The sequence below is a fragment of the Gnatocerus cornutus genome, chromosome 1, assembly GCF_029298725.1.
Source record: "Gnatocerus cornutus isolate USDA-ARS CGAHR chromosome 1, icGnaCorn1.1, whole genome shotgun sequence".
Classification (NCBI taxonomy): Eukaryota; Metazoa; Arthropoda; class Insecta; order Coleoptera; family Tenebrionidae; genus Gnatocerus; species Gnatocerus cornutus.
In genome coordinates this window covers 35,556,142-35,582,827 of record NC_142233.1, presented here as the reverse complement: position 1 = coordinate 35,582,827, position 26,686 = coordinate 35,556,142, and the positions used below count along the sequence as shown (strand labels likewise).

Genomic DNA, 26,686 nt, shown 5'->3' with positions numbered 1-26,686 from the left:
ATTTAAACACATTGTGTAGTTAAGTATAATTTTTTGCACACTATGTGGTGATTGCCGAGATTCATCTAGCCTAAATCCGATGAAAATAACGCTTAAGTGTGAGATGTCAACAAAGATATACAATTATCCATTTTATTTCTTTCAGGATCTTCCGAAACTATATCAAGTTTTTGGAGAAAACATACGCAAAGAAATTAAATCTGAAGAAAATTAATTTGATACGATGTTAGAAAATTTGTTAGATTAGACTTTTTTGATGTATTTTGATATAATAACAAGCGCTCAAAGTACTTTATTTTGAAGATGCTGTGAAAAGAGACAATTTCTTGTAAAAGTAAAAAAACACTCTATCTTGAAAACCATTAGTCCTAGGAAAAATGTTATAAAGTTTGTTTTGTTGCAAATTTGATAAGGTACAAATTTTATACTAGGCGTTTTTGCCGTTGGAATCATCCGTGACGAGATATTTGCAAAGAATTGTTTTCTCTGACATTTACCACCGCGTAATTTTTTTAGCAGCACACATATCGCTAGAGACTTTTAACAATTTGCTTGGAGCAATAAAACGCTAGTCCACACAAAAAATCAGCCTTATGCGAATTATTCCGAGGATGTTTATTTTGCCTGGACTTTGTATTTCGTTTCACATTTTTTCTTTTAATTCAGATAAATACGCGGCAATTCGCCCAAATTACTTTTTTCACTTTTGATTTAGTGTCTCCACTCCGAGAAACACAAATTTCTTCGACTACAAATACAAAAACAGAATAAATACTCCGATATTATGGTCGCACGTGTGACCAAACGCCCGAATTTGTTCAGGGAACGCAGATAGCCATCGCAATAATCCCAGCGACATTAAGTAGATGACGACTAATGTCCAGGGAAAACCTCCATTCTGATATCAGCTGGAATAAAACCGGAAAATGAATTCTCTCCGAGATTGGAACAGATAGGATCGGGCAAGGTGCTTAAGAACGTTGTTTATCCAGTCTGTTTTTCACATGCTTCTGGCCATCTTCCTCTCATAACGCGATTACTAAATTTACCTGCGAAGACCTCGTTTGCATCTCGGGTGTTGATCTAATTAAACAAACTAAAAATGCGAAATATCCCAAAGCTGCGAGCTTTTATTGCCCGAGGAAATTCAATAAAGCCTCTGCGTTTAACATCTCACAAGAGCGCAAAATCAATGTCCTCAGCTATTCATATTTAATTCACTTCCGCCACCGGAAAATCTTAAAAGAGCGGCGATGACGCAGATTATGATGACTCGGTAGAAATCCGACAGTCCTCGAATTTATTTAAAGCAAACTTGGGTCAAACCATGGACATTACATAAAAGTTTGAGATTGAATTTGCTTTTTTGGGCCACCGTGTATCTGCCCTCGATTCCCCGAAGATCCGGTAATGTCCTTTACGTGATACGAGAACAACACGTACAATAAGAGTTTCCGGGGTTGAAAGTTGCGAAACTGAGCAACTGAGCGCTTTTCGAAGCTGCGATTTTTTTATTAACACGTTGCTCGCAATTTCCCCAACAATGCCTTTTGATGGAGAGCGCGAATAGACCTCGTCACATTTTTCTTTGAGGAACTTGTCCTCTGGAGGATAAAAAGAAGACGAGGCAATTAGGGGCGACTCGTGGGATAAATAACTCCGGCAGGTTTATGCAGAAAAAAAACCACCAAAAAGCGATTTCTTGTATTGATCCGCGCTCTTTGTTGTTTAAATCTGAGGATGGAAAGTGAGTGTTGTTGACAATACTTCATATTTCGAGCAAACAAGCGGAGTTTCACCGACATGACAGTCTTGATGAATATGGGGTGTCACGGGCAGATATCCGCGTCCGTTCTATAATAGAATTTTATCTGCGATTTCTTTAAAATGTATCTTTTGTTTACGCGTGTTGTTCACCTTAACGCTCTCAGGGAAAACGAATAAACTGTTCAACATCCGGTGAAGTATGGTAATAAATATCGGGAAAGTGGAGGGATAAAAGCAAAAGGTTATGCCAGGATATATTGTGTTCTTGGGGTTTACACGAGATTCTCTTTTTATTGGATTTTTTTGAAATCAAGGATTGTGCGGATCAAAATGGAACAAGATTAATTATTCAGGATCATGCAGTATTCACAAAAGAAAATGGACTAATCTGATATGAATGAAACAGAGATAACGTGACCTGTAGTAGAGTAAATATTGAAGAAAATTATTAACAATTAATAGAGATAAATCTATTCATAATGATGCCATAAATTAATTAGCATCGCTCGAAATACTCTTACTTTCAAGAACACACTTGAATGGAGAAATTATTATTATTTTATTACTATTGATTGAGGCTAAATACGTATTTACTGTTTGTGGCAAAAGTCGATTCGGTGTTAAACCCGCAATTTACGGTTTTACGACAAAAGTACTAAAATCGCCGACAAATAGGACCGTTAAATTGTATTAAATTCATAACATTTTTTCTGAGTAAACAGTAGAACGATTACAATAGTGGAAATCCGAAGTCCGTTCAAAGCGTCTTTAAAATTGTAAAAATAATTAAAAAAAAATAGTTAGTTATGATGGATGCGCTGGGTAATTTTAATTAATAAACTAGTTATTTTTACATTCCGGTAAGAAATTCCGAAAGCAGCTTCAACATGGATTTTTTATATCTATATAAATCTCATTATTTAAACTCTTCTAATGTATTAAAAAACATCCAAAACCCACGTTAAAGTGGGGTACAATTCTCCAATTGACGCTGCAAAAATGTAACATAAATCTTCCGGTAGTTTTTTTTAATACGTGCAATTAAGGTGTCTTCTAAAAGCCATTTCCACAACAAACCGAATCCAACTAAAATTTTCAGTTGCGAAACAAGGGAAAGTTGGGCGAAATCACAAGAAAATCAGGGACATTTAGACCAAATCACAAAAAAATAAGGAGAGGTTGTACGAAATCACAATGACATCGGAAGAAAAAATATTAGTACATTATTACACGTATTTTATAAGGCGAGTATTGTAGCACGAATGAGTGCTACAAGTCGTCTTATGAAATGAGTGTAATATACTATTTTTTCTACTTTGCATTGTAAATAAATTTAAAAATTGCATTTGAAAGAAATTATTTTCGATTAGGGATTTTTGACAAGTTAGGTTGGTGACAAAAGAGGTAATGACATTTGGCTAACAAAATTTCAATTCAAATAATTACTAAAGTTTTCTGTTTAATTTTGCAAAATTAGGTATTACAACGTTTGCTTTTCTTCTGATTCATTATTCCTAAATTCACTTCTTCATGATCATGATGATGATCATCATTGAGGTTTTGATTCAACGTTTAAGTGTCGGCATAAAAACATAGCCAACATAACCAAAAAAAATTACTGTTTTGCGTGCTATAATAAAAACAATTGTTTTTATTGTGAAACGCGTTTGCGTTTCACAATGAAAGTATTGTTAACGCAAAGTAGAAAAAAAATTAGTTAGTTATGGTGGATGCGCCGGGATATTTTAATTCATAAACTTGTTATTTATAACTTCCGGCGAGAAATTCCGGAAGCAGCTTTATTAAAATTTCAAAAAATATAAATCTAAATTATTTAAACCCTGTTGATGTATTTGAAAATATCCAAAACTCACGTTAAAGTGGGGTACAGTACAACTAAACACAAAATAACATACCTTTCGGTTGCCTTTTTCAATACGTGCATTTAAGGTGTCTTCTAAAAGCAATTTCCACAACAAACCGAACCCAACTAAAATTTTCAGGGGAAATGTTTAGGAAATCGCTAGAAAAATCAGGGGAATCATTAGGACATCAGGGGCAATCAATATAGAAAATTAGGGGAAATTGGACAAAATCACAGCGAAATCAGGGGAATTTAGACGAAATCACAAGGAAATAAGAAGAAGTTGGACAAAATCAAGAGGAAATCAAAGAGGGTTTTACGAAATCACAAGGAAATTAGAGGAAGTTTGGCGAAATCACAAGGAAATCAGAGGAATTTGGACCAAATCACAAAAAATAATGAAATGTTGAACGAAATCATAAGGAAACAAGGGGATGTTAAACGAAATCACATAGAAATCAAGCGAATTTAGACAAAATCACAAGAAAATAAGAAGTTGGACGAAATCATAAGGAAATTGGGGGAATTCAGACGAAATTACAAGGAAATAAGAAGAAAATGGACTAAATCAAGAGGGAATCAGAAGAAGTACAAAAAATTTTACGAAATTACAAAAAAATAAAGAGGAGGTTGGGCATAATCACAAAGAAATCAGGGAAATTCAGACAAAATCACAAGGAAATAAGTAGAAGTTGGAGGAAATCATAAGAAAATTGTGGAATTCAGACAAAATAACAAGAAAATAAGGGGAAAATAAACGAAATCAAGAGGGCATCAGAGGAAGTTTTACGAAATCACCAGGAAATAAGAGGAAGTTAGACCAAATCTCAAAAAAACAAGGAGAGGTTGGACGAAATCACAATGACATCGGGGAAAAAAAATATAAAAATTTAGTTAGTTACGGTGGATGCGCCAGAATATTTTAATTAATAAACTTGTAATTTATAAATTCCGGCGAGAAATTCCGGAAGTAACTTTATTAAAAAATTTTTAAATACATGTATAAATCTAAATTATTTAAACCTTGCTGATAAATTAAAAAACATCCAAAACTCACGTTAAAAAACTAAAAACAACTAAAAAAACGCAAAAAACAGCATAAATCTTCCGGTTGTCTTTTTAAATACGTGCAATTCTAATAGCCACCACTTCCACAACAAACCGAACTCAACTAAAGTTTCCAATTGCAAAACGACGTCAACGCAACAAAAAACATCTCACAACTAAACGGAAATACCACCCTAAACGTCTTCTTTCTAAAACGTTCCAATTTTCTCTGCATTCAAATTCATCGTGGAGCTATTATTAAATTTCTTGTGTATATTGCATTTTCTGCAACATGTACCCATTTCTTTTCACTGTTGAATCTGAACGGCCGGCGGTTAAACAAGGTAAATACACTTCAGTTCATGGATCTTATGATCTTTTATGCGCTTCGGAATATCGTAAAAATTGTACGTAAAATCGAGATTAAGACGTAAAATAAAAGAGGGCATAAAAATGAACGCCGCGATTTTTCAAACTCTTCTTGGAATTCCTAATATTTTTTCCTATATCTCGTTTGCTCTGGAATAAACAAAAAAAAATCGAAACATCATGGTAGCTCGAGGTCTTTTGTTTTGTGCGTTTTTTGTCATCGACGTCCAATAAATTAATTCTTTTTTATGCATGACTTAATTAGCTCGCAAATTTATCCAATAAACAACAGTTTGGGATGTCTAGCCAATAAATGAAAGGTTACGATCGAATTGGTTCTTTCGGTGCGTTTTTTGTTATAAAAACTGCAGCGATAAAGATAATGCCAGCCAATAAAATGAGTTATTTTCGGAGTTTAAATCCGATTTTAATCACATTCTTCATTTTGTTATAAAGAGCGGGAAGATCTTTGAAGAAATTTGTTTCTTTGACAATTCATAGCCATCCTTGATGCTTGAAACACGTGTTACTTGTTACTTAAATCTACTAAATCTTTTTGTTGTTTTTGTTTCTGAATGTTTATGAATTTTCATAAAATCCTCCCCTAGTCATAAATATTCATAAATAACCCCAACTACCCCATAAATTTCTTGTTTAAACATTCGTTTACCCAAATTAACATTTCTTTATGTGAATGTTAACCCCCCAATCTTGAGCGTTACCATTCCTCCCCCTCAATAAATAACCCAGTAATGGGCAGTCACGCACTTAACCGCCACATTCTTCATTCACAAATACGCAAAACTCCAATAGGAAGTGTATTAACAAAAGACTGTAATTCTCTTAGGCACGTTGATGACTTTTGCGGCTGAGTTGCCGTAGCAACGCCGTGCTTGTAACGCAATCATTGGATAGCGATCTCGACAACTCTTGGAACCACTTGTTTGATAACGGAATTTTGACGACGTCGCTCGGGCCGAAAATAGATTTTTTAATTTGCAAGTACAGGCGGTTGGGTGCGAGTGCCACTTCCTTTGATGTCTAATGAAAAGACAACGAAACGAATTGTCCCGGAAGAATTTGCAGAGGTTCGCTGTTAATTTGACGCGTGTGCGGGAGGGCAATTTCTACGTAGGAGACGCGGCCGGGGAAAGAAACTATTATTTATCTTTTGTAATTGTAAATTTTATTTACAAGAAGAAAATTAACAAGAAGATGAAAAAATAAGAAAATTGGTCATGAAAACGAAAATTAACAATGTGTTCTAGAACACCCCCTCTTTCAAAAGAAATCAAGCTTTAAATCATTGTAGGTTGAATTACAAGAAAAACAAGGGAATTTAGACCAAATCTCTAAAAAATTAGGAGAAGCTGAATCACAATGAGATCGGAGGAATTTATACGAAATCAAAAGAAAATAAGGGAAAGTTGACCGAAATCACATGGAAATCAAGAGAATTTAGACCAAAAATAAAGGAAAGTTAGACAAAATCACAAGGAAATCAGAATAATTTAGAAAAAATCATAAGGAAATAAGGAGAAGTTAGACGAAATCATAAGGAAATCAGGGGAATTTATACAAAATCACAAGGAAATAAGGAGAAGTTGGTCGAAACCAAGAAGAAATCAGGGATAGTTTTACGAAATCACAAGGAAATAAGAGGAAATTGGGCGAAATTACAAAGAAATCAGAGGAATTTAGAACATATCCCAAAAAATTAAGAAAGATTGGGCGAAATCACAATGAGATCGGAGGAATTGTTACGAAGTCAAAAGAAAATAAGAGGAAGTTGGACGAAACCCCAAAGAAATCAGGAGAATTTTGACAAAAAAATTAAGAGAAGTTAGACGAAATCACAAAAAAATCAAAAAAATTAAGACAATATCACAAGGAAATAAGGAGAAGTTAGATGTAATCATAAGGAAATCAGAGGAATTTAGACAAAATCACAAGAAAATAAGAAGAAGTTGGTCGAAATCACAAAGAAATAAAAGGAAGTTGGGCGAAATACAAGGAAATCAGGGGAATTTAGACCAAATCCCCAAAAAAAAATAGGAGAAGTTAGACGAAATCATAAGGAAATCAGGAGAATTTAGACAAAATCACAAGAAAATAAGGAGTAATTGGTCAAAATCAAGAAAAAATCAGAAAAAGTTTTACGAAATCACACGGAAATACGGGGAAATTGGGCGAAATTACAATGAAATCGAAAACATTTTTACGAAATCAAAAGAAAATTAGGGGAAGTTGGACGAAATCACAAGGAAATCAAAAGAATTTAGACAAAAAATAAGGGGAAATTAGACGAAATCACAAGAAAATCAAAAGAATTCAGACAAAATCACAAGGAAATAAGGAGAAGTTGGTCGAAATCAAGAGGAAATCAGCGGGAAGTTTTACGAAATCACAAGAAAATAAGAGGAAGTTAGGCGAAATTACAAGGAAATCAGGGGAGTTTAGACCATATTCCAAAAAAAATAGGAGAGGTTGAGCGAAATCACGATGAGATCAGAGAAATTTTTACGAATTCAAAAAAAAGGTGGACAAAATCACAAGGAAATTAGGAGAATTTAGACAAAGAATAAGGGGAAGTAAGACGAAATCACAAGAAAATAAGGAGAATTTAGACAAACTATTCTTTATCTCCCGGAATATGTGATCTGACAGTAATTCCATTAGAATTTCCGTGCGGAGGAATGGTGGAGGCGCCCCTCGAAGTCGTCATAATTCACTCCAGGGACTTAATAACTCCGGGCATTTAAGAAAAAGAAAGCACGCCGGAGCTTCCGGTACGTTATCAGCAAACTTAGAACTACTCCTCATTGAAAAAATAAACTACACGTTATCACGAAATGCCAGTTTGGAGACGGAACTCTACGAAAGCTGCCGACCTGCGCACATCTCCGAGAGCTTTACTTTCAGTAGTGTAGTTGAAAGCTTTCTGAAACGATGCCAGCAACAGTGATCCGATGGTATTGTTTTTAACCTGTTACACCCGGAGCAAGTGGCGTCATGCAGACCAATGTGCACATCGACACGAAGAATTTGGGACCATCGCCGGAGCACCGAATTAAGGGATCCGGACAGCAAAGGACCATCGAAGTAAGTGTTCTTTATCTTTCGAAAAATCACGCGCGCGCTAATTGGGCACTTTATTAAGTTTAAAGCGGCGTTGAAAAAGTGTGTCGCGGGTTATGCAATTTTTTGTTGCTATTCTTCGTGACTTTTAGTCGATGAAACACAATAAAAGAGGCTGGGAAATGACGGAAAAGCGCAATTTTACATTAACTTGAGAGTGCTCTGTCTGTGGAAAAACATTTTTCGAGGGTTGCTCGGAATGTGATCAAATTTCTGGTGGGAAAATTATCAAAATAGAGCGGGCGTTTACCTAAAATATGTTAATATATTCAAGAGCGTGGCTTTGAAATAAATGATCGATAATAGTAAAGATTTAATAATACTTGATTTTGGAGGAAATCAATATAAAGCTATGACTTTAATGAGTGCATTCATGAAAAATCGCCATGAATAATATATCGAAACTAAATATATTTTGTCAATAATGTTATTTACAGATTTGCGCATTCATTGATTGGAGAGAACGTGAACTAAACTGAGTTTAAAAAAAAGAACCACCCAGAAGGAGTAAACATAGAACGTCCAAATTTGGCGCAAAGAGTTGAGGTCTTAAGACAAATAAATGATTAAATTTTGAAGGCAATCCGTCATCTATAAAAGAAATTTTACCTTTATTTTTACCTGTAAACTTAATTTTTGTTCACCTTTTTGTGACCCTTGTTATATGAATTCATATCTTCGGTGGGTTGGGTTTTATAGCTATGTCTTGTAAAACGCCATGAGTTCAAAAACGAGCATATTTTTAACTTTTTAAGCCATTTAAACGAGGTCGAAATATTGCCATGTTCGAGGATAGTTTAACATTCCAAAAAATTGGAAGACGCGTGGGCTGACCGCATGCAACAGTCAAACCTACAGTTTGGGGAATTGATACCCGATGAATGGGAACAATTTTAATAAGAAGTGGGAGAGGAGTAGTGTCAGTGGGTGGCATTACTCCCCTCAATGCATCCTAGCGACAAAGTTCTCGAAAATTGTAACTCAAATTCATTGAGAAATACAATGCCTATCATTACTCTAAAAAAATAAAATTGTTGCATTTTGCATTCGAAGGACCAAATCCCTCTAATAGCAAAGAATTACTAAAGGAGCAATCATGTTAACACCTCGTCTTGCCAAAAATGATAAAACAATGCCACGACGCATGCATTCGCGCTGATGGGGGTAAATTATTTTTATCTTCCTCGCTCCAATGGCAATTATGGTTTTCTTTGTTGCGCTCATCTATTTGTCCATTAATCGGTCTTGGACTCACCGAAAATTCATGTTTCTTGATGTGTGTGAGAATGAAAGAATGCAAGAATCTCTTTCTCGCTCGGTGTCCCCCACTTTCTATTAAATTTAATTCCATGCATCGGGTGTCAATTCCCCAAACTGTATATGGAGGGACTGGCAAAAGGAAAACTTAGAAACACTTAGTAGAGGCAGTAGACGTCCTAGAGTGACTGGTAATCGCGAAAAATGGTGCCAAGAGAGACTGTACTATGCTCTGTAATGGTAAGATATATTGTCTTTAGTGACAAATCCAGCTTTTCCTCATGAAAACGAAAACCAACAATGTTTTCTAGAGCACCTCCTTTTTCAAAAAAAAGTCAAATTTTAAATCATCATCGGTTTAAACATAAAGGTAAAATTACTTTTATCTTGAAAAATTATGAAAATGTATGTATCAATATTTGAATTTTTCTTATTTTTTAAACTTTTGATGGCTTAGACCACGTTTAAAATTCTATAATCAACAACAGTATGTATGTTTGCTGTGAAAAGCAGAGAGGTGAATAGTATATTAAAACACCGAGTTTCATAAGGCAATTTTTTAGGCACGAATCCAAGTTTATAAAACGAGCGGCAAAGCCGCGAGTTTTATAATGGATGAGTGCCTAAATGGCCTTATGAACGAGGTTTTTATATTATTTTTCCTAATTTGTTCTTGTAACAGAGCTATTTTCGCTATTTTCCAATTCATTTTCAGTGCTAGAATATCCATTTCGATACGGAATGTTAGAATAGCTTTGTTTCCATAGCAACTTGGGAATGTTTAAGATACAAATTAGGAAAAAACATTTATGTCATACAATTCTAAAACCAAGGCAGATGGATAAGAAATTGCAATAACCTGGTTATTAAAATGTCATAATTAGTTTTATAATAATTTTGGTAATTTTAGTGCTACGGCTCTAAAATTTGGGGAAAATATAACTTTTGAGCCGTCAATTGACTCTACCAAGTTGCAAAACTGTAGAGCAAAAAACCCAATTTTAGAAATTGTTAAGGCGGAGCAAAAAATGTATACACCCTTTCCATTCGGAATGTTTTTATAATTCCAGTAAATCGGCCACAAAACTTTGAAAAGTTACTACCAATAAGATATGTACTAATTTTAATAAATTACAAAACTCTAGAACGGAAGACACAGACTTTAAAAATTTTGTTTTATAAACGATGCAAAAATTTCCGACATCCACCATTAAAATTTCGGTAATTTTATTGCTACAGCATGAACTTTGGAAAAAAAACTACTTTTGAAAAGTGTATAAATTCTACCAAATTGCAAAATTGTAGAGCAAAAAACACAATATTTGGAAATTTTAATTTTCAAGAGGAAGCAAACAGTTCAGGCATCTACTCCTAAAATTCGTAATTTTAGTAATTCTTGTCTTACAACTATGAAAATTGGGGAATTTTTTACTTTTCACTCATATACAGGTTGTCCGGAAAGTGGCGCACCACCTTGAAAGGGAGTACCAAAAAAATGTTAAAAAAAATTCCAGACTCTGTTTTCTTCGGAAGACCAAAAGAAAATTAGGAAAATGGCAACATTGCTGAACTGTTCCCCCAATAATTTAAATTTCTAGTATTCAAAGCCATAGTAACGTTGCTGTTGTATTGTTGGCGTTAGTCAGGTCGGCTCATGAACGAGTAATGTAACTATGGTTTCATGTGAACGATGCCACACTGATCGAGATTGTTGATTCAAAAATCTTGTTAACAGTTTTCAGGCATTTATTACAAGAATTTTCCAATTTTTTTTGCACTATCTCTTTGTGCAAAATGTCCTTTAGGTAACAAATTCATTTGAACCTAAAATTATTGCTCAGAAATCGTTAATTTTGGCATTAAACTTTTACTCTTCAATCCCTCATATCTCGAAAAATTGAAGACATGGATTTTTTTTAACATTTTTCTGACAATCTATGGCATTGTCTGATGATACAGTTTTACGGTGGTGCGCGGCTTTCCGGACACCTGTATTAACATTAGCAAACTGGAAAATTGTTGAGAAAAAGGTGCACATTCTAGAATTTTAACTATGTACACTACCCAGCAAAGTTAACGCAAACAGTTTCATTAACTGATTTAACACAAATGTGACAAATAATCTTAAGCAAGAAGTCAGAAATGGCTGCATGCCACGAAGAGAACTGACTGTTATCAGTATTCGAGGAAATAAAACACTCTGTCGAGGCAAACTGTAAAACTCGAGGTAAAAATCACAGCGATTCCCACTTTTGTTTGTTGCAACTATTTTGCAACAAGTGTGAATTTTGTCGAAAAAATTTGATACTTAATTGTGAAAATAGTTTTAAAATGCATGTAAAAATAGTATACTATGAAACGCGTTTCATAATGAACACGCACGTTTTTTAGACACGACGAGCGCAGCGAGGAGTGTCTTAAAGTAGTAAGTGCGGCAAAATGCATTATGAACAAGTATCATACGCTATTTTTTCTATTTCGCCTTATTTTAAACGAAAAAACTTGATTTCGAAATTTAGGGAATTTTAGGGTGGTTGGCATTTTCAAAATGTTCGGGAAAAAAATTCGAAGTAGCCAAATCCAATTTCAGTCTGTTTGACAGGTGTCACGTTTTGAGGTTACCGGAGCGCAAGGGAGCCAAGAGAGCGAAGATGTTGATCATGATCATGATGGTTCTCTTGCATCCAAAGAGTTTTTCTCCGATGAATTATTAAGCCAAGTACAACAAGAAATAATAGTGTATTGATCGATTTATCGGTTTATCAAAACCAAAATCTAAATTGTCAACGTTGACGGCAGGTTGACGGTTTGTCTGTTGCAAACCTAAGATAAATATATACCCCTTAAAATATTGGCACTGGATTGGTCCATTACGATACCGAAATACGCTCAAACGGGTATCGAAATATCTTCATGATGAACGCGAAATAGAAAAATAAATTTTTAAAGTTTGCGTTAATTTTGCGGCGCAGTGCAGTTATAATCCAACTACGTTATTGGATTTTTTTTGCCCAGTTTGTCTTGGTTTTAGAGTTGTATGACATAAATGCTTTCTCATCAAATATTCTGTTGTCGATTATAGAATTTTAACCAGTTAAACCATCAAACATTTAAAAAATAAAAAAAAATGCAATTATTGTAACATACATTTTCAAAATGTAAGTAATTCAACCTACGATGATTTAAAATTTGACTTCTTTTGAAAGAGGAGGTGTTCTAGAACACATTGTTGGTTTTCGTTTTCATGAGCAATTTTCTTCGAATAAAATTCTCTTCCGGCGAACCGTGACCACCTTCAGATAGCCTGAAAGGAGATGTCTCAAGATGCAATGAACCATCTTATTTCCAGCACACCCAGGAGGGATGCTGAATGTATAGGAGCACGAAGAGATGCATTTTTAATTTTTATTTCTAAGTAAATATTGTTAAATTTTCTTAAAATTTTAATCATTTGCATCAACTCTTTCTACCAAGTTTGAACGTTCTACGTCAACTCCTTCGGGGTGGTTAATTTTTTTTGAAACGCCGTGTAATAAAAAAATTAAACCCAAATGTATATTTCAGTCTCTACACACTTTTTCCAAACTGGGAGGTAACGCCGGCATGTGCACAAAACTGTATTTCCTCACCAGAGCTTCGCATTTTTCCCGAACTTTCTGTACCAATTTCTCCAAAGATTGTTCGTCGGCCACTGTCATAGCGTCTCCTTTATAAAACAACTCGTCGCAGAAGTCATAAATCCAATTATACGTGTCTTTCAAATACAAAGTTTCCAAATTAAAGAGGACGCGTTGGCAGTAAGTCAGAAAATATTCCTTCTTGTTCGCGAATTTTTCAAACCGAAGATCCTCCTCCTTGTTCTTTTGGGCGTCGGTAACAACACTCGCGACCTCGAAGTCATTCTTTAATCCAGGAACATATCTAACTTTTATCGCCTTTGTATTATCGTTCAAATGCTCCGAAGCCTTCACTTTTAAAATCCCATCATTGTCGATAATGAAGGTGATGTGCAATTTGCAGCAACCTGCAGGAGCTGGTGTGAGACCCTCGATGAAGATGGTCCCCATAAAAATGTTCTTTTCAACGTCCAATCGCTCTCCTTCATAAACATTGATTTCGCAACAAGTCTGCTTCTCCACGGCGGTGGCAAAAGTGGTCGATTTACTGACCGGAATGGCACTATTCCTCGGTATAATCACCTTCATTCTTCCAACGAAATCTTTCATTCCTATCGACAACCTCGTCACGTCGGTGATCCTCAAACTTTGAATCTTTTGGTTGGGGTGGTATGATAGCAAAGCCGCCTGAAGAGCGGCTCCTTCGGCCACGCATTCATCGAGGTTCACAAATCTGGTGATTTTCGCTCCTTGGAAGACCTCCGCTAGCATCTCTTTGATTTTGGGGATCCGAGAGGAGCCCCCGGACAAAATCACGTCTTTAATAAGATTTTTGGAAATGTTGCTGTCTTTGAAGCAGCGCTCCACGACCTCCACTGTCTTTTTGAACAAGTCATGAGCTCTCGCCTCAAACTGTCGTCTGGTAAAGGGGATGGCAATCATGAGTCGCTCGGGATCGGAGATGAACCCCTCCAAAATAATCTGCGTCTCTTCGATAGTCGACAACTCGATCTTGGCCTCCTCGCACTTATTCTGCAGCCGCCTCATATTCCTTCTGTCTTTCTTGGGATTGTAGTCGTGGAGTCTCTTCAACTCCTCGCAGACGTAATCAATGATAAGATTATCCACATCTCGCCCCCCTAAATTTGTGTCTCCGTCCACGCAAATTATCTCAATGCCACCACACCGTTGTCTTAAGACAGACACGTCGAAAGTACCCCCGCCGAAGTCGTAAACCAGCGAGTAGCATTCATCCTGTTCGTCAATCTTGAAGTAATAACTGAGGGCTGCCGCCGTCGGCTCGTTGAACAACTTTAGGACGGTGAACCCCGCCTGGGTGGCTGCGGCCAAAGTAGCCTCTCGTTGCGCACTGTTGAAATATGCAGGAACGGTGATCACAGCCTTGGTAATCGGATGGCCGAATTTCATTTCCACGTCGCTCTTGATTTTCTTTAAAATGAGCGCGGATACTTCCTCCGGAGTCGTGGTCAAAATTCCGGAGTCTTGTTCGATTTCCACGACAGGGGCTCCATCGCTATCCATCACATTAAAGGAGAAATACTCGAGTTTCTCCTTGATTTCGTTGAAATTTCGACCGACGAAGCGTTTTATTTCTGGAAAAGACCCATGGGATGAAGGTACGGCACTAAACGAGACTTACCATAAATCCCATTGCTGGGTAAGGTGTCCATAAACTTTTTCGCGATCTGTCCGACTATTTGTTTAGATCCGGAATTTTTTTGAAAAAACACGCACGAGGGGGTGAGTCTTCGGCCATCGGAGTTTTCCAAAATTTCGACGTAATCGTTTCGGAAATAAGCGGCGCAGGAGTTTGTGGTTCCCAAGTCGATGCCGATTACGAGGTCGCCCATAGTTTTGGGAGTTGTGTATAAAAATTACACACGAATTAAGTAGTCTTATCGTTATCGCATTTTTCTAAACGATTATCGAATTATTATAAAACAATCTAAAGTTGCGTAACTACGGCTAGAAAAATAGTCAAGGACGCCTTAAAAGTGCGTAACACAGCATGCTATTGTTTGGAGAGGTTTTTACATAAATTGATAAAAAATTCCATTGTGCGATTTATTAGACCAAACACTTCATTAACCCTTTAACTGTTATGAACGTATATGTACGTTTTGACACTTTTCTCATAAACTACAAGAGATGAGAATTTCAAATTTTGGGAACACAAATAAGCGAATAAGACAAATCGAATGACAATATTTACGTGTTCGTGACACTTCCGGTTATGTCGGAAGTAGTAGTCAACTTGCTTATTTAAAATGGAACACCCCATGTATTATTGCATTTTCAGAATCTATATCAAATTAAGGGTGACTTTATGTATAATGTGCTATACACAAATTAAACCATTTTAGGGATATCTTGATTTTTGTAAAAAAAATTGCACAACAAAAGTAAAATGTTTATTCCGAGATAAGAACTTCATAATCTATTTGAAAATCGCCATGTTAATTGGGAAATAAGCACAATACAAACGTACAAGAAAATTTTGCGTCAACTTTATGTATTGGACACATACAGCCGCGGACAAAAAATCTTAGACGTCAATGTTATTTAATTGTCGCATCGTGTAAAACCCCACTTAGAATTTGTAACCTTACTTTTTTGCATTGTCAATTTTAATGGTTTTAATTTAATAATTTTAAAATAGATAGAATTGTCGGTCTTTCAATATTGAAAGGACCTGTCTGTAAATCATACCGCTCTAATTTCATCGATTTTAAATATTCAGTCATGATAATTCTTAATTGACAACTTTGATGTTTTAAACGTTAGTAATGACAGTGACAGTAATGAACAGAACACTCAAATTTTTGAAACGTCTTTCTGTATTTCCTACTAAAAATATGGAAAAAAGTGTTTTTACTATTTTGTAAAAATTCTCAAAAATGTTTGTGGAAATATTTTTTTTAATGCAAATTTAATTTTTTTTGAAAAATCGAGATATTTCAGAAATGATACAATTTAGGTATAGCAAGGTATATAAAAAGTGATCGTTAATTTGCATATAGAATTGAAAAATGCAATAAAATATAGAGTGTTTTATTTAAAATAAGCAAGTTGACAGCCACTCCGGCATAACCGGAAGCATCACGTAAATGTGAATCTAATTATTCTGTTCGCCTTATCCGCTTACTTTTGTCCCCAAAATTTCAAATTCTTATTATTTACATTATCTGAGAAAAATGACAAACTGTAGATACAGGTGTCCCAGAACTCTGGACCCAGAGAGCAAGAGAGGGTACCGACAGCAATACAGATGGTAAATTTCAAAACAAAAATTGATCAAGTTTAATAGTATTCGAGAAAGGATAAAAAATTAACAACCAATCCCGAAATTTTATTATAGAGGTGGAGTAAAAGACCATCCCAATTTCCTAGGCTACGAGAGTCTGACCAATGGACGATAGTATGGGTCCATAGTTACCAATTTTCAAATTCTGTTCAGCTTTCGAATTGGCTACCGTTTTTTCGTCTTAACTTGATTATTTTTTGAGCTAGAAAATTTTTGCATTCAAATTTTGGTTCAGAATTGTTGAGTTCTGGGACACCTGTAGGTATACGTTTACAACAGTTAAAGGATTAAAATAACAACTTTATTGCGTCACTGGGAGCCTCGGCAAGTCCATAAAACTGTACAACTCAAAAATTCGCTCACACTTCTTTTGAATCTCTGCAAGAACTTCCTCTGGGGATTTCCGCCCATCTATTGTCATAGCATCTCTGTTATCAAACGTTTCTTCGCACAACTGGTAGATCGCCCCGTATTTCTCCTCCAAGTTCAAATTCCTCATATTCCAATGAATCGCCTGGCAGTACTTCAACAGAAACTTCTTCTTCTTCGTAAACTCCTCAAACCGCGCGTCCTCCTCCTTATCCGCGTCTGTAACCTCATCACTCTTCGCCCCGGGAATATAACGAACACTTATTTCTTTAACATTGAGATGCTCTTTGGCCTCCACTTTCATAATACCGTCGTTGTTAACAGTGAAAGTAACGCAAATTTCGCAATCTCCCGGAGACGCTTCCGTAAGATCCCCCAAGCGAAGAGTCCCAATATGGTGATTCTTCTCCACGTCCAACCGCTCTCCTTCGAAGATTTTAAACTCGCAAAAGCTCTGCTCGTCCTTCGTGGTAAAAAACCTCCTGGATTTGCTCGCCGGAAGCGCAGTGTTTCTGGGGATCACCACCTCCATCCTGTTAACAAAATCGGCGATTCCTACTGAAAGTCTTGTCACGTCGGTTATCCTCAAACTTTTGATTGCTTGAACGGGGTTCTGTGACAATAGCGCGGCTTGAAGAGCGGCGCCTTCCGCCACGCATTCGTCGAGGTTCAGGAATCTCGTCACGTTTTTACCTGCAAAGAAACCGGAGAGGATTTCTTGGAGTTTCGGGATTCTGCTAGAGCCTCCCGCTAGAATCACATCCTTGATTTGGTCCTTACAAATCCGACCGTCCTTCAAACATTTTTCTACGATGGAAATCGTCTTGTTGAACAACGCGGAGGCTCGCTGCTCGAACTCTTCCCTTGTAAAAACGATTGTTATTGTCTCATTTGAAAGGAACGCATCTAAGGTAATGACAGTGGAGCCAACAGTCGACAATTCGATTTTCGCTTCTTCGCATTTATTCTGCAGACGTCTCATCACCCTCCTGTTGTTCTTCGGATCGTAGTCGTGGAGTCTCTTCAATTCCTCGCAGACGTAATCAATGATAAGATTATCGAGATCTTTTCCGCCTAGATTGGTATCTCCGCCCACGCAAACGATGTCGATACAGGAAAAACTTCTTTTAAGCAGAGACACGTCGAAGGTGCCGCCTCCTAGGTCGTACACCAGCGAGTAACACTCCTCTTGGTCGTCGCTCTTGAAGTAGTAACTCAGCGCCGCTGCGGTTGGTTCGTTGAAGAGCTTAAGTACGGAGAAGCCAGCCTGGTTGGCTGCTGTTAAAGTCGCTTCCCGTTGCGCACTGTTGAAATACGCAGGAACAGTAATCACGGCTTTGCTAACAATCCCCAGTTTCCCCTCCACGTCTTTCTTAATTTTCGCCAAAATAAGTGCAGTTATCTCCTCCGGGGTTATGTGCAAAACTCCAGACTCTTGGTCGATTTCGATGGTGAGGACACCATCGTCATCCACCACGCCGAAGGAGAAGTACTCAAGTTTCTCCTTAACTTCATCGAAGTTTCTACCAACGAATCGTTTGATTTCTGGAAACGAAGCCTTTGGAGAGGGTCAAAACGGTTGATCGTCTTACCATAAATCCCATTGCTGGGCACGACCTCCGTCATTTTTTTGGCGAACTGTCCCACCACCGGTCGCGATTCGCTGTCTTTTTGGAAAAAAACACAAGAGGGGGTGAGTCTGCGCCCATCAGAATTCTCGAGGATTTCGACCACGCCGGATTTGAAGTAGGCAGCGCACGTGTTTGTGGTGCCCAAGTCGATGCCGATTACGATGTCGTTCATTGGGCAAATTTGCAATACTGAAGTGTGTCATAAAAGAGAATTATCTCTTATCACTTGTGGCGGTGTTTCGTTTATCAGTTTTTCGCAATAGAAATAATTTTTTTATTAATAACACTATGTGACAACAAAAATAATTTTTTTCATATTTATCGTACTGACGTACTTTTTGACATGTCATCATTGATTTTGTCGAAATTTTGTTATAATAGAAGAAAAATAATTATTTGTGTACCAAGGCCAAAAGTGCTTTTTTTTTGCCCGAGCTTTTTTTTAATGGCCCAGGTCAGAAAGAAGGCGAGGGAGGGCACAATGGCACTTTTAGGCCGTGATCACACAAGATTTTTTAGGCCACATCATTAAATTTACAAGTTAATTAATTTTTCTTTATGATTTACTGATTTAATCATTTAGAACAACTGGATAATTGCAAATATTTATGTATCCTTTCGAAATGTTCATATTTTCTTTATTTACATTTGCAGTTTCGGCATGTGTAGCTTCACAATTTGTATGAATTAGGTTTGATGTGCTTTTTAATGTTGTTGCAGCAGCACTGCTAGACATTTGCAAGTTCATTTGCAATAATTCCACACGTTTTTGTTGCAAAAATTGGGGGTAAAATCGGTATCTTAATGTAATATGCGAAACTATGGATAGATGGCGCCACCATATATTAGCCAAAAATGTTTGCGGCCAGAAAAGACTTATTTATAGGCCGCTTTTGAAGCTTAAAATTTTCATTTTCAGTTAAAGTCGCATAAAAAATTATTTCAAAAAATTCTGTTCTCGCTGTTTTCCTTAATGCGAATTAAAAAGTGGGCACAAGATGACAATGTAAATTATTTGCGGATCAATTTATTTACGTAAAACATTCTAAAATTCGTAAAATTAACGAAAATGCGATATTCAATCTAAAATATTGGATATTTTTAATTCGGCCCAACATAAAAAATTCTAAAAATTCTGTTTTTGGTTCTAAAATTTTGGAGTTTGGCAGAGTTATTAAGCGTGTTACGAGTAGTAATGCTTCCAAATTTCATTTACGAATTCCTAAAACTAGCAAAAATACGAAATTTATTCTAAAATATTGGATATTTTTAGTTCGTCCTAACATAAAAATTTAAAAAAAAATCTGTTTCTGGTTCTAAAATTTACAAATCCTAGTATCTGGAAAACTGAAAATTCTTTTCAGTAATCGCTATTTAGGGTTGCTGTTATTTTCCTTTGGCTTACGATAAAGAAAAGAACAAAAAGTTTACGTTGAATTTTTAACGAAAAACCGCATTTTACTTTTATAGTTTATTGGTTTTTAACACTTCTGTTTTATTTTATGAATATAATTGCTTATTTTCCAAAGCGAAAAACAAATAAATATTATATTTATATTTATATTCTTTAAAAGAAAGCCAAATTGCAACTATATTAACAAAAAAATCAGATAAATATGACTTTTGTAAAATTTTGTTACACAGTGTAATTCCATTACAAATTATATTATTTTTTTAAACTAGCCGGAAGTTCCGGCATGATGGTAAACTTGTGCACCTTAACAATTAGCTGACATTGTTTTTCGACCCGCGCCAACATCTCTTCGGGAGAATTCCCCGCCTCCATGGTTATAGAGTCTTTCTGATCAAACACTTCTTCGCACAACTGGTAGATCGAACTGTACCTCTCCTCCAACTTCAGAGTTCTCATATTATAACAAACCGCCTGGCAGTACTCCAACAGATAAAACTTCTTCTCGGCAAACTTCTCGAAACGGAGATCTTCCTCGGCGTGCTCCTCCGCATCCACCACAACACTGTTAACCTCGAGGTCGTTTCTCGTCCCTGAAATATACTTCACTGTGATCTCCTTCACGTTATCATTCAAGTGCTCAAAAGCTTTGATTCTTAAAATTCCATCGTTGTTGATGGTGAACTCCGTGCACATTCTACACTGCCCTGGAGGTGCCGGAGTGAGATTCTCCAAGACGATGGTGGCAATCTCGCGATTCTTCGCAACGTTTCGGCGTTCTCCTTCGAAGATCGCGAAGGTGCAGTATGGTTGGTTGTCCTCCGAAGTGACGAAGTTTTTGGACGCGGTGATGGGAATGGGGCTGTTCTTCGGGATGACCACCGTCATTCTATCAACGGAGTCTCCGATTCCAATTGAAAGTCTTGTGACGTCCGTCACGGTGAGTTTCTTGATTTTCTGTTTGGGGTTGCTGGACAGCAGCGCTGCTTGCAAAGCGGCTCCTTCCGCCACGCATTCATCTAGATTCACGAATTTCGTCAGATTAGCTCCGTCGAAGAACTTCGATAGCATTTCTTGGATTTTTGGGATTCGGCTTGAGCCGCCGGCCAAGATAACATCTTTGATTTGGGTTTTGGTGACTTGACCGGATTTCAAACAGTTCTTGACGATGGTAAGAGTCCGTTTGAACAAACTCTGCGCTTTGGAGTCGAACTGTGCTTTTGTGAATGGGATCGTGATCATCGGGTGCTCCGGAAGAAGACCCTCCAGGATAATAACAGTTTCCTCAACAGTGGACAGCTCGATTTTAGCTTCTTCGCATTTATTTTGAATTCTCCTCATGTCTCTTCTAACTCCAGTTGCATCATAGTTATAATCCCTCTTTAATTTTTCGCAAACATGCTCAATGATTAGATTATCCAAGTCTTTTCCCCCCAAATTCGTGTCGCCATCCACACAGATTATATCAATTTTCGCCGAATTTCTCCTTAACAGAGACACGTCGAAAGTTCCACCTCCCAAGTCGTACACCAGCGAGTAACACTCCTCTTCTTCCTCCGTCTTAAAGTAGTAACTCAGAGCTGCCGCCGTTGGCTCGTTGAACATCTTAAGTACGGTAAACCCAGCTTGATTGGCTGCGGCCAAAGTCACTTCACGTTGACTGGTGTTGAAATACGCAGGAACAGTAATAACCGCCTTGGTAATAACACCTCCGAGTTTCATCTCCACGTCTTTCTTCACTTTTGTTAGAATCAACGCTGTGATGTCCTGAGGAGTTTTCTTAAAGGTATCAACTTCTTGTTTAATTACCACTGCGGGCTCCCCGTTGTTGTAGGTGACGTTGAACGAAAAATACTTTAGGCTGTGTTCAACTTCTTTAAAGCTTCGACCAACGAATCGTTTGATTTCTAGAAGAGGTTTTTGACCACGGGGAAAATTGGAGCGAAATCTTACCATAAACTCCGTTTGGTGGGGTCATGTCTGTCATTTTTTTCGCAAATTGTCCCACGATTGGAAGCGAGTTGAGTTTTTTTTGGAAGAAGACACAGGAGGGTGTGATTCTCTTGCCGTCGACATTTTCGAGGATTTCGACGACGCCGTTTTTGAAATAGGCGGCACAAGTGTTTGTTGTGCCTAAGTCGATGCCGATTACTATGTCGTCCATTGCGATAAAAGTCGCAAGGTGAGAGACACTGGGAGTTTAAATTGGGAGAGTTCTTATCATAGTTCTAAATATTGGTAATCGTTTTATTATCTTATCTTACAAAACAATGTTAGTTTTGGATTAAATTTTAGAAAATTTCGATTTTATCTTTTCATTCACACTATCAATTTGTTACAAAAGATTTCATAATTTTTTTTTATTAAGTACATTATTTATTGTTATAAGTATTGTTTTGATATCATTTGTCTTTTTAAAATTGACAGGAATTTCAGCACTTTTGCAAAATTGGATTTCCTCAAATATTTTTTTAATTTCTATCTTTCATACTCTCTTTGTATCTGTCGTAGTTTCGAAAATATTGAGCATTAAAATTTTTGGAATTGAAATCGGCCGTAACCCAGTTATTTGTTGACGCAAATGAGCGTGGATTTGAAATCTGCGCAAAATTCTGCGCAAAATTCTGCGCAAAATTAGTCCAACTAACGCAAGGTTGCTCCAAAAATAAGCAAGATATCGACCGCAAAACATTGACAGTTTTTTTCAAAAAACTCAAACGTTCGGCTTTTGGAAAAACTAAGAACGGATTCTTAACCAAAAAATCGCGAGAAAAACTATGGCGAAAACCGTTTCTATCACTTTGTCGTAGTTTCCAAAATATTGAGCAGAGATTGTTTCGAACCTTCAAAAATTTGGCCCTCTGGCGACAACCCAAAAATTCCAACGGTCATGACTCAGTTATTTGTTGATAAAAATTAAAAATTCTTGCGGCTTTGGATTCAGCGAGACATTCTGCGTAAAATGAGCAAAAATTTGTTAAGTTTGCTTAATAAATAAACGGGTCATTTTGGGGTCATTTTGGGGTGATTTTCAATCACTGTTTTCAAGGTGAAAACATCAATCGAAAGAGGAGCTCAAAATCTGTCAATTTGCCAAATTTGAGATCGATCGGGCAAATAGTTTACGAATTATGGCCAAAAAACAAAAAATTGAAAAATTTTCATCGTTGGAGTCGGATTTTTTTTGAGCGCTTATTCTAACGTAGAAAAAGCCGAGAAAAACGATGGCGCAAACCGAATCTCAATATCTCTAATAGTTTCCGAGATATTTAACTTTAAAAATTAGGAAAAATTAGGAAAAATGAAAATCAACTATCCGAAACTTTGATCGGCCATAGCACAGTTATTTGTTGTCGGATCTAAATTTAAATCCCAGATTTGGAATCTGCGGAAAATTCTGCGTTCACTGATGTATAATAACGCAAAAAAGAACTAATAAAAATAACCGAGAAATTGATCTCAGAAGTTTGACATCAAATTTTGGACAAAAGTTAGTGCGGGGTACTGAAAGCCCGTTTTACCCAACCGAATTTTTCCGAAAAAACTGTATTTCGACCACGACTGTAATGTTTCGCTGACCACATCTCTCTCCGCCTCGTGTTAATTACACATTCCTCTCTTTTATTATTCAGGTAAAGTGGCGACCTTCTGCCATTCCATGCAAATTTGCACTTCCCCAGATCGTGTCCTAATCTTAGCAGTGTGGCTGAACTTTTGGCGCGACGAGATATGATGATACTACCCTCGTGATCTGAATTACAAACAAGGTTTCAAACATTCCGACTTGGTTTAAACTTCTGATAGAAAAAAAAAATATGTAACGATAACGAATTCCATTCATACTCTATTACGCCAGCGCCCAATCACGTTTGTAACGAGACAATTTGTATGCGAGCCCTACTGTTAAAAATAGCGTAAATGAAACAATTTAGCAACAAGAACAGGTCTGCCAACCCTCACTCCTTGTTAATTGGCTTAACGCAGACTTGTCGAATTACTTTTGAGCCTGATGCTGACAAACAGATTTGATATCGGAAAGTTTCGGGGAGTCTGGAGGAATAAATAAGGCCATCGAGGCCTTCAAAGTTTTGTTTTCTCCAAGACTATCCGGAGAATAAATAAAAATCTAGTGGAGTAATCTAATCCAGGTATGAATTTCATTTCGATGAGATGAATTTCTCGGGTACGAATTTAATGAGTGATCTTCGCTCGGACTTGAAATGAAGCCTGGTGGTGAGGCGTAGTTTACACTAATTACCGCATAAATAGACTGGAAAATCCTGCTAAATTACTCGGTAAAATTTGCATCGTAATTAGATTCGCGCCGGCGAAATATGTGACAAAACTAAACTCCGTTTTTATTGGAGCAATGTCGCATTGAACAATCATCACGACTCGCGACTTTGAGAGAGTTTACACGAATTTCTAATAAAAGCAGACACAACGAGAGCGCAATTTATTCTGTCGGAAAACGGAGTGACATCGCAGTTTTTTCCAAGGCGTATTATCACAATTAGTTATTCATGGCGCAATTACGCTGAACACGGAAGTGCAAAATTCATAATTTTTAATGCACGCTCTTCTTTGCTTTATTGTACTTTTATCGCTTTGTTGACCACGTCGGCCGCATTCTCTTACTTCCATATGTTGCGAAATTAAACCAAACAATAATTGATAATCACTACATATAGTCAATGAATTTTAAAAGATTCAGGTCCTGATTCGGATATATTCTTGAAAAAATTTTTTTTTTACGTTCTACTGCATAAACTAATTTTCTTCACGTTTCTTGAAAACTGTCTTTGGATTCTTTTCCAGGTTCTCGAGAAAGATGTTGCAGATTCTTTTGATAAACTCTTTATATTATTCAAATTATCTAGGTTCTATAGATTCTGTTTTTTGGTTTTGTGCCTTTAAATTTCCCTTTTTCTCGAGGCATTTATATATTCTCAGATCTAGCAAGTTTTATCTATGTTTATAACTATAATCGTTTGTTTATCTAGTCTAATTTTTAGAAATTTTGTTTCTAGGTTTCTCGACGTGTTATTTATTTTGACGCTGTCAGAAGTCTTTAGAATTATCTACATTGTATCTAGATTCTTTTGGAGTATTTATCTACGTTTCCTAAATATTTACTTTCCCAGATTTCTAGGTTCTCTAGACTCTATATTTACAAGTTTCTCAAGAAACTATCTATTTTAGATTTCCAGAGTCTCTAAATTTATCTACATGCCTGGTTTATCTACATTATCTAAATGTTTCAGTTTATTTGGATTCTTTTTCATTCTCTTTAGGTTTTTCAGATATAGACTCTTTCCAGATTCTCTACGTTCTGTAGTTGCTAAATTTCCAAGCTTATCTAATAATTATTATAAAATGACCCAAAAATAAATTTACCAGCATGGCCCAGATTATCTACATTATCTAGATCTTTGAATAAGTTAAAGATTTTCCATTTTCTCTAGATTTTCTAGTAATTCTTTCCATACCCTCTAGGCGCTATTAATTTTGTAAATTTTCTAGTTTCTCTAGATTCTAGTCTCTTGATTATCTATATCTTTTGGTTTATTTAGATTATTCTGTATTTTCTCTAGATTTCCAAGATAGAGATATTTTCTAGATTGTCTAGGTTCTTTAGTTTCTAGATTTCCAAGTTTATCTGTCAGATTATCTAAATCATCTAAATGTATGAACGATTTAGATAATTCTCCATTTTCTCTAGTTTTCCAGATTCTTAGGTTCTATAATTCAGTAAATTTTCTTGATTCTCTAGTCTCTAGATTTCCTAATTTCTCGAAGTATTATCTATGGATTTTAAGATTGTCCAGAGTCTCTAGAAATATCTACATATTATAGATTTCTTCATTATCTAGATTATTTTTTGATACTTATTCATATTCTTTTTCATTTTCTCTAGATTCCCCAGAAATAGATTTCACTAAATCGAGATTTCCTAATTCCTCGAAGTGTTATCTATGTGTTTTGAGAATGTCCAGAGTCTATAGATTTATCTACATGCCCTGGTTTATCTACATTATCTAGATGTTTTAGTTTATTTCGATTCTCCTTCATTTTCTTTACGTTTTCAGTTGTAGATACTTTCCATATTCTCTAGGTTCTGTAGTTGCTAAATTTCCAAGTTTATCTATTATAAAATTGCGCAAAGTTAACATGGTCCAGATTATCTACATTATCCAAATTTCTAGACAAGTTAAATTATTTTTCAATTTCTCTAGATTTTCTAGAAATAAATACATTTTGTAAATTTTTAGCTTTTCTAGATTTATCTATATCTTTTGATTTATTTATATTCTTCTGTATTTTCTCCAGGTTTCTCAGATATACTTTCCAAGTTTATATAGGTATTATCTTTGCAATCGCAAGTTGTTAAGCAAAATTGAAAATAGCAAAAACGAACGCGGAGTATTTAAAAAAACTTAATTTACAAATATTTCTTTGGATTTAGAACCGTCTAAAATGTGTTGACTATTGTTAATTCCCGAGCTACTTTTTTGCACCAAAACACAGTGGAAACGTAGCAGAGAGAACTGTTAATTCCAGTTAATGTAGAGCCATTTCTAGGAGATCGTTAATACCGATAGGTAATCCTTATGAGGGATTTCCCACTGCGAGGAAATCCCATTATTGATTAACAAAGTTATCTATTCTCTTTGAGACAATGATAAATGTGAAATAATATTGTAACCGACTCCTCTTGAACAAACCACTTAACTCAAACGTGCGGTAGAAACGAAATAAATTTTACATGAGCCACAAAAGTTGGTCAACCACTTACACAACAACTTCAATCTGGATTTAAAATTATCCAATTTATCGCCCTGGTTATACGCGAATAAACGAGTTCGTTTAAAATTCTGGCACATCCTTGCA

General features: G+C 36.2%; 4 protein-coding genes across 4 annotated transcripts in view; 1 reads left to right on the top strand and 3 right to left on the bottom strand.

Moving 5' to 3' along the window:
* Positions 1-7,973: 7,973 nt before the first annotated feature.
* The window catches only part of LOC148182136 (inactive dipeptidyl peptidase 10), a 78,975-nt gene continuing 60,262 nt past the window's right edge, over positions 7,974-26,686 (top strand). The window contains exon 1 of the mRNA XM_088042878.1: positions 7,974-8,149. Within this exon, the coding sequence (XP_087899004.1) occupies positions 8,060-8,149 (90 nt within the window). The 5' untranslated portion in view covers positions 7,974-8,059. The remainder of the gene's footprint in view (positions 8,150-26,686) is intronic.
* On the bottom strand, positions 13,003-14,930 carry LOC148182139 (heat shock 70 kDa protein cognate 4-like). Its single transcript, XM_088049730.1, has 2 exons — positions 14,720-14,930; positions 13,003-14,672 (listed from the first exon to the last, which is right to left on the bottom strand). Exons 1-2 carry the CDS (start codon positions 14,928-14,930, stop codon positions 13,003-13,005), a joined length of 1,881 nt encoding a protein of 626 aa, XP_087905856.1.
* On the bottom strand, positions 16,217-18,559 carry LOC148182138 (heat shock 70 kDa protein-like). The gene is made up of 2 exons (XM_088043459.1): positions 18,346-18,559; positions 16,217-18,298 (listed from the first exon to the last, which is right to left on the bottom strand). Exons 1-2 carry the CDS (start codon positions 18,554-18,556, stop codon positions 16,686-16,688), a joined length of 1,824 nt encoding a protein of 607 aa, XP_087899585.1. The 5' UTR covers positions 18,557-18,559; the 3' UTR covers positions 16,217-16,685.
* On the bottom strand, positions 20,051-21,976 carry LOC148182137 (heat shock protein 68-like). Its single transcript, XM_088049729.1, has 2 exons — positions 21,749-21,976; positions 20,051-21,702 (listed from the first exon to the last, which is right to left on the bottom strand). Exons 1-2 carry the CDS (start codon positions 21,957-21,959, stop codon positions 20,051-20,053), a joined length of 1,863 nt encoding a protein of 620 aa, XP_087905855.1. The 5' UTR covers positions 21,960-21,976.